General features: G+C 45.0%; 1 protein-coding gene across 1 annotated transcript; it reads right to left on the reverse strand.

Annotated features, from left to right (window-relative positions):
• Positions 1-2,588: 2,588 nt before the first annotated feature.
• Positions 2,589-4,878, reverse strand: LOC144114089 (uncharacterized). Its single transcript, XM_077647577.1, has 4 exons — positions 4,757-4,878; positions 4,649-4,671; positions 3,703-3,744; positions 2,589-2,894 (listed from the first exon to the last, which is right to left on the reverse strand). Exons 1-4 carry the CDS (start codon positions 4,797-4,799, stop codon positions 2,664-2,666), a joined length of 339 nt encoding a protein of 112 aa, XP_077503703.1. The 5' UTR covers positions 4,800-4,878; the 3' UTR covers positions 2,589-2,663.
• Positions 4,879-8,888: the final 4,010 nt, after the last annotated feature.

Here is an 8,888-nt window from a genome sequence, read left to right on the forward strand (position 1 = left end):
ATTACACCAGATGAGGAAACAATATCGGCTATCAGTTGAGTAGACATAGTACTGGGTTGTACATTAGAAACAGGCTTCAAGAACACGCTCTGAAAACGCCTATCAACAGCCCCGAGATTTTCGACTTCACGAATTCACGAAGGAAGTTTGGCAGAGTGTACAGAAAATAAGCTGCTCAGCGTGCCGCAACACCCTTGTGAGGTTAACCTGATTAAATTGGACTATGTTTTAAGAAGTGCCTCCTCAATTCAGTCGTTTATTTTTTCTCTTAAGGTGCAAGATTTCTCGTGTGATCCAAGGAGTTCGCTTGCAAGTTTTCTTTATCTTATTAGGAATGTAATTGCCAATGCATTATGCACAAACTTTTTTCTAAATTTATCTCGTACTTCACCAACTCAAGTTTCGTGAAAATTTTTAAGGCATAAGCTAAGGTGATCTAGCACACTTTCATCATTAACCCGCAAGAAATCTTTCACAAAAATTGATCTAGCAGGCTCTACGTCTTCAGTTTGCTGAACGGGGACACCATGCTATGATCCGATAGCCAAGGTTCAACTGAAAAAGAAAAATTTTATATTATCCGGCTGAGAAATACCAGTTCAAGAATGGATGCAGATTCACCTTGAATTCGCGTATGTTGCTTGACAACCTATTGCATATTAAGATTGAGCATGATGTCACGTATGTACGAGACAACAATGTCAAGATTCATATCGGGGAAGGAACAGTTCCAGTCAACTCATGGAATATTAAAGTCCCCAACAGAGAATATTTTTCATGATAAAATTTTCTCACGTGGTCAGTCAAATAGCGTAAAACTAAGGAGTTCAATCAGGCGCTCTGTACACAGTGCATAATAAAAACGATTTACTTCAGCACGATAGTTTTAAAGACACACTTTCATGGTTATCAATTAGTTGTAAAGTGAGTGCATCAGTATTTTGCTTAACCAGCACCACCACTCCCTCTCCACGTGCTGCTCTGTCGTGGCGGAACACTTGATAAGAATTGGAAAAAAAAATTGTTTAATCATCGATATAATCTGCACCGACATCGCACAGCACACGGGTGCCTTTTGCGTTCCGCCACCATCGAAACGCGGCCGCCGCGGCCGGGTTCGCACTCGGGAACTCCTGCTCAATAGCCAAGCGCTCTAACCACTGAGCCACCGCTGCGGGTTGTTTAGATTTAACAAGCGAAAGTCTTTCGCACGAGGCAGCGCCAGTAAAGCTGTGTTTTGATTGCTGTTATGACCATTAAGTTGGACTCCGACGTTTTTGCTATCATCCCGCGTGTACGGGGTTCCGTTGATTCGTAGTTTGTCATTTATTAGTAACATTTTTTCCTTCATCTTTTTCGGCTTTTGCGCTACCCGCACAGCAGTTTACGTTTCCCAAGAGTGTTGCGTGAGTAATCGTTCTGTATTGATATAGCACTGCCCTCAAGTTTCGTAACATTTTTCTTGCTTTTCACTATTGTTTTGTCAGAACACGATGCAGGCCGAATGCCTGCCTGCTTACCAAGCCTGTGTATCCTGTCCACAGAACTGCATGAAACATTAAGTCTATTCGGAAAAAAAGTCAGAAAATTTTCATTCATGTCAGCCTCAGTTTCTCCGGAATCCTCCTCGGCGCCCAAAACAATGAAATTAGAGCGTCTGCTCCTGTCTTCTAAATCGGTTAATTTTGCCTGGAGTTCATATATGATTTGTTCAAGAGTGTCAATCCTTTTTGTCTGTTTTTCTAAGCCGGCAAACCTTGAACTCAAGTCTTTTATAAGTTTTGCCATGCTTTCCTGTTGCTCTCTCAGTGCTGTCCCCCTTGTGGTGAGATTGTTTTGAACTGCCAGCAATTGTTTCAGCATTCTTGAGTTTCGCTGGGAGGATCAGGGCCGGTATCAATTTCAACGTTTCCGCAGATGGCCAGTTTTCACACACAAAATACATCGCAAGCAATTAGAACACACTCCTGCCTGCACGGCAGAATAAGGAGACAGCGGTAATCACTTTCAGTAGCACATTAATCACTACTAACCTGCACAATGCAGAAGAGCAGCTTGTTTGAACACATGCCTATGGTTATTCCGCAGTGCCCACTGAACAAGCTTTAATGTTTACAAATCTCAAACAAGAATTTCGGAAGATTACCATCAATGAGTGCAAGCATAAAATTCACTATTTTTTTCGGTTGCGAACTGAGCAAAAGTTAATTTCGGGCTGCAGTGTTTGAAATAACTGTTGACACTCCTGTTTCCGGGAATATATTCTGAGCATGGGACAAAAAATGCAGCTTCTGGTTGGTTGCAAGAGCTCAAAAATATTACATCCGCTTATGTCTTCCAGCTGGCCACTAATTACCAGTAAAACAGGGGTGGGAAGTGCGAACTTCTTCGACAAATTGAAGGTGACTAACGAGACCAGAACAGACGCGCATAGAATTCTAACTGCGCCGGGTTCATAAAAATATTTGTCAAGTTGGTGAGCAAAGCCTAATATTTTGAAGTTTTGTAGTTTGGCCCGTAATGAAGAATAGGTGCTAGGTGATACACGAAGTTAAAATCGTTGTTCAGGTGCACAATAGATGACTGAGTGAAGTGTAATAGACTCTTGGCCGTTTTATTTGACAAAGTTCGTCGCCCTGGTTCAAGCAGGAGGTTAAAGATGTTCATCTGCCTTTTCCAATGGGGATCTCGACGCCGATGCCCACGTTGCCCTCAGGCTTGCCCTTATACGTCTTGCCATCGACGCGGGTTGCTCCGTGTGCTACTCCACCCGAGACGACAACACGACTGCCGCCTTTGCCGCGGTAGACATCGTACTCCCCTTGGACAGAACCGCCCACGTTGAAGTTGCGGCGGTTCTGACCTGCGCCTTGGGCTTGCACGCTGAAACGGTGCTGCGAAAAACAAAACAAAAAACAAATAAAGTTTTGTTTCCGTTCACTAAGGGCAAATACGACTTAGCATTCTTAGGCATCTTACGCCAGGCTAAGAAGAAGAGGGATCATGGAAGAGGTCGACTCAGAGAAGCAAGGTAAGCATCCTGGATCAGACTGAATACTGATAACATCGACTGGTCTGCTGTTGAACCCTGATTTGTTTATGGCATCTTTTCTCTTAAATTTGTGGACACTAACTATTAGTGATAAAACTGACGTCCCACCCAGCTGGTTAAAAGAATACGTAGGCATACCTGAACAAAAGCATGTTTAGCCATGTTCGCTACGAAATCAATTCCAATCAAATTACCTCTCGTGTGCTAAGAAATTACTACTTCTGTAAAAAAAAACGACGAATATTAAAAAAGCTACAGTATGAGAGAAAATTTGTGACCGGCGTATAATATTTAATGCCTAGCTGTTTGCGTAACCTTTTTTTCCATCTTAGGGAGCAAAGTGCGCAACGTAGATGTGCCACCAGCAGTCGTGAAGAAAAGCTGCAGTTTATAAAATCGACCATAAACCGACCTGAGTCGAATCTTATGGCCGTTTGTAGTCTGCAAAGGTGTGACTTTAGATTCACTTAGCCATGGCTTTTTCAGCTTAATGTGCGCATTAAACAAAATTAAAAAATTCTAACACTCTTTTCCTTCAGCACTGATATCTCAGCACCGCTGCACAAGCGGAGCTGCGGTACACTCACACTTCGTAAGAGAAACTAATTTTGAACATGACAGCGAAACATGATGTCGAACTGAGAACTTACTCGTGGAGGAGGAGGTTGGAAGTTGAAGTTGAACCGGTTTCTCTGCAACAATTCCGAAAAAAGCAAGTTAAAAGTAATTTCTTTCTCCGTTGTGGAAAAGCACGTTTAAGGAAGTTAAAGTGGTACTTTATACAACCGGTGAAGAGCCTCTGTAAAGACGCCACGATGTAGAAAAATAAAGATTGGTTTTAAAACTTGCAAATATCGGGAGTTTTCTGTTTCCTTTCTATAAGGCTTTGATAGGTATATCTTACTGGACCACATGAGATAGGGCAGTTATAATATATCACATCTACTAAAATGTTTTTATGATGCAATAGCCTTCTGTTACCCTAGATTAATATTGAAGACTGAGTCATCAACATTTGCAGCCTAACTGCGGCCACTACAGGAAAAAAGCCTCTCCTATACCCTTCCACTTAACCCTGAAGACTTCCTAATGACCAAATCTCTGCCTGTTTGTCCTCTACCACAAAGTTAGGCTCCAATTCTTTTGCTCTTTCTCGCTAATAAGCGAAGTGTTCAGCAATACTGTATATTGCCCTTATAGGCCAACAAAAGAAGCGTTTGAGCATCAAATGCTTCTTCGGCATTGGGATTTGGTTACAAACTTTGTAAAGAGGTTATAAATCGTCCACCGAGCTGGTACTCTAGGCCTTGATGTCATCATAAGTAGCGTGCATTTGTTCTTGGCACGAATAAAACTTGGCAGCAGCTAAGACAAAGACGAAAATTGCACGCTTGACCCATTAATCAATAAACAGTTGCTAATATTCGGCAAAATGCAGTGAGAAAAAGATCGCCCGTTGACGATCTAAATTTCCGACCACATCTAGCAGAAATTCTGATCGCTAAAGGCCCTTTAATCGGTTCATCCTTCTTCTATCTACCTCAACCAACAGTCTGTATGTCAAGCGAAATGAAATTTACTGGAAAAGATACTCACTTGAGCGCTGCACATGGCAAGAGCTGCAATAAATTGAGAGCAGGTTATGAGCCACAAATAATTTAGTCGTTCACTGCTGTGCAGATGTTGAAAATGAAAAATACTTGCCACTCAATGCAAGCAGTGGGGCGAAAGTCACGGCACGGGCCATGGCAGGAGGGATCGTTCGACGCAGCTGGCAGAAGAGCAGGAGCTGAATGCGTTACCTTGGCAGCCGACCCACTTATATACAGAAGCCTGTGGACTGCGTGAGCACCAGTTCTCATGCAAAGCGTTTCCTATCTCCTGAAAGTCGTTCGCAACGTTCGTCGCAGGAAAACCCAGTTGAGAAAATGAAAAACGAGAACCCGTGACACGGCCAAGCGAGAAACACAAGGCCTGCAGGAGAGATCGAATGTGTGCAAAGAGCCGACAGGGCCTACAGTTGAGCCATAACGTCACCCTCTCCTCATTCCTTTATTTACTTTTCGCACCTCGTTCTCTCTTTCTTCCTGTCTCTCCCGCGTATCGTACGCCTCCCCCAAACCAGGAACCACGTTTCATTTTTAACCCTTCCCAATCCGCTCGTTTCCAGCGGCGGTGCAACGCAGTGTCCGGACTCTGCCGTGCTCTCAAGCTTCCGCCGCACGCGCGGTCGTCCAGCGGGATTCCCGCCGCGCAGCCGCCGCGTCAGTCGGTGGCGCGCCCGTGCCGCAAGCGGCGCTGACGAGCGTTGCTGCGCCTCCGCTTTCCCCCCCTGCCGTCACTCATCGGCGGTGTCAGTTACGCGCGGCGATAGGAAAGCCCTCTGGTCGTGGCCTCGCAGCACGTGCGGCCGGCGCGTGCAAGCGAGAACGGACCGGACAAGCGCTTCCCCTTGCTTCCTGTTCGGCGCCAAAGAGTACGGCCGGGACGCCTGTTTTTAATTGAGGGGAATGGGTGGAGAGATTAGCATTTCCTGAATGACGGGCTTGCTGCTTCATGCCCGGGGGCATAATGAGAGTGTTCAGAAGACGAGGCATTCGAAGCGCACGCATAAAATTCCACGGCGGAACTAGTTCTCAGAACGTTTGCACTTCGGTGCATAAACTCAGGGTTATGTGGGGGAAAGCGGATGGAACAAGAGGGAAATGTAACGTTCAGGGTAGTGACACATTATACCAAGATTATATACCCGGAAAGCGGGAACAGATGGCACACACCTCTGGGGACGAACGCCACGAACGCAGACAAAGGTGTGCGTAGGAACGCTTGGAGGATTTATATTCTGAATGTTAAATTCGCTTCTGAATATTGGACGTAAGTACTTTCATGTATCCGAAGATTGCGGCCTCAGAAAACTATGTAACACGTACAATACCGCACAGCAAAGGAATGCAGCTACTGAAACTGATTTTAAGAAAAGAGTCGTTGGCTGTTTTTGAGTCGGTTTTCGGAGGTTGAAGGGGTATTGGGTCAGGCAAAAAGAAATAAAAAATACTAAGAAATATGTCCAAATTTTAAAATTTATTTGTACATACTGAAGCCTCGCATGAAGTTACGGCAGGATGAGGCAAAAAAATGCACAAACAAAGGCAACAATCAACAGCATACGAGGTGCTATGAAAGCACAAGGTAACGCACACCAGAAACTCCTGAAAAACAGCGCGAACTTGAACACGGACAGAAGGAAGACAACAGACGGGCGCTGCTGTCGTCTGTTGTCTTTCTTCTTTCCGTGTTCAAGTTCGCGCTGTTTTTCAGGAATATGTCGTACCAACTCGCCCAAGCATCTGCTTTAACACTAGAAACATTTCAGCGACAAACCGCAGAATCTAAAAATGGTTGTAAGACGGAAAGAGAGCCGCGGAAATAAGAAAACGGAAGCGTTGCCGGCCCTCTGTGTTGCGGAAAACAGGTGGTTCAAGGCGCCGAGAGGTGGTACCACGCGAGGTCAGTGACGGAGAACGTGGTGTGCTATCTGCTCGACCATCTCGTTGCCGCCGTCGCAGCGCTACTCAGCGCCCACATCAAAGCGCACGTCAATATGGAGTGAATTTAGGGTGGGGAACCGTCACCTAATGACACCAGAGGATGGTCTCATTAGACGCTGGTCCACAAGAAGTGCGGACAGTTTGGTTGAAGTCGGAGTGAAAATGGGCAAGTGACGTTGTGTCGGTAGTAGCCAGTAGGGCTTCTTAGCTACGGAAGACGGCTGGAAGGTAACGCGTTGGGACCTCATGCCTCATTACGCTGACGAGGAAAGTGTGACCACGGCTTGTCAGCTAAAAGACGAGAACGGCTTTCATCCCGCTATTCTTTGGATTGTAAATACTTCTGAAGATCGCACGAAAAAAAAAAAAGACATACCACGACAGAAATGCGTGACAAGGCCAGGATCCTTGGACATCAATTTTAATGGTGAGGAAAGTATGGAATATTTAAGCTACTGTTAAAGAAATATTAAAGTTAATAATACATTCTTCCTTTGCGTAGTAAAATCATTCTTTTAAAGCTTGTCCATGGGTCTTACCGTCTGCAATCTGTTTAGTCTGCCATCTAATACCAGTGGGGAACGTTTTTGACGTCAGCAGAAGAGTTGAAAGCAAAAATATGCAAGGCTGCCGACGGGAGATCAGCGGATATATTGATTGTTATAGTGGGCTCTTACGATATATGAGAAATTTGCGTTCATAACCAATTTCCCGTTGAAAAATGCGCTCGTCGAGAATATCTGGGTATGAATGATAAGCAAGATTATGACATGTTTTTAAAGAGTCGTTGGCGTAAGTGCACGGTACTCATATGCAAAACAGCCATTTCAGCTATATCGTTAGGGCAGAGGGGACGTTTGTGTTGTAGAGTAGTTATTCACCGACAAATGTAGATGATCTTATCTTTTCCTCTATTTGCATTTTACTACGACTTACAGCTAAAAAGAGAGACGTGAGTACCAGCATCGATGGAAAAAGCAAAAGCTGCTAAATATGGAGTGCGCTCGACTACTGATCCGGAGTTCCCGGGTTCGAACCCGACCGCGGCGGCTGCGTTTTTATGGAGGAAAAACGCTAAGGCGCCCGTGTGCTGTGCGATGTCAGTGCACGTTAAAGATCCCCAGGTGGTCGAAATTATTCCGGAGCCCTCCACTACGGTACCTAATTCTTCCTTTCTTCTTTCACTCCCTCTCTTATCGCTTCCCTTACGGCGCGGTTCAGGTGTCCAACGATATATGAGACAGATACTGCGCCATTTCCTTTCCCCAAAAAACCAATTATTATTATTATTATTAAATATGGAGTAATATTCTGCTGTGGTTTGCCTTTGAAAGCGATAATTCTGAGATGTTCCCACTGCAGAGAACGGTCCCTCAAGCCCTCGCTTGGCACTGGAAGGCTCGAAATTGTATCTTGTTGTTTCGTAAAAGCAAATAAACTGTAAACTAAAAGCGGAACTTCTCCTAAACACTGTTGGCGATCAAGCAGTAAGAAAGCCTGGAACGCTTTGTGCCCTCTGAACTCTCGGATACGATTGACTACGTCGTGTAGGAAGGGAATTTGCGTAGTCGCAGCACATCCGAAATCATAAATAGAATCTCGGTTTATAAAAGTCTCGTTAAAGCATTCTGCGCTCCTAGTTGGAACCAATAGACCAGAACTATAATGGATGAAGTTTTCAATTAAGGGGGGGGGGGCTATTAGTTTCAGTCACAATATATTTTTCGCAGCTGCATATCGTTAAACTTATCTGTATATAGCTGAAATAGAAGTTCCCAATGCAATATTCTTGTGCTTTAAGTCCGGTTTTTCGATTTTTCGAATTCGGACCGCCATACGAACTCGTTACACAACCCAGCGGCTGACTTTTCTGCGACGCAGTTCGATATCGACCGTTTAGACGTCACCCTGCTGCTTGCATTTCGAGCTACTCTCTACAAACGTGGACAAAGACGTCACCGCGAGCGACTTTGCCGTTTGCACGTCTCTAGTGAGCTGCAAAGCCAGTGACTTTCTTGCTCTTCTACCGTCTTGCGATCACTTTAGGGTGCCATGATCCCGCAGTACGTATTCCAAAAGTAGCACGACAACCTCTGACTGTACTAAGGCGGTTAAAGTGGCGGTAACAAAAGGTCTTCGAAAGGTCGTTTCAGCTTAAGACTAGCGTCAGCGGCATCAGGAGGGTCGCTTTTGTGGCGCTCGAGTAGTGCTCTCAAGGAGTGGCACTTGGGGTTCTTTAGTTGTGCAGATGGGTTAAAATTGACTCGCCGTTTATCGCGGCGCCAGAG

Source organism: Amblyomma americanum, chromosome 1, assembly GCF_052857255.1.
Source record: "Amblyomma americanum isolate KBUSLIRL-KWMA chromosome 1, ASM5285725v1, whole genome shotgun sequence".
Classification (NCBI taxonomy): Eukaryota; Metazoa; Arthropoda; class Arachnida; order Ixodida; family Ixodidae; genus Amblyomma; species Amblyomma americanum.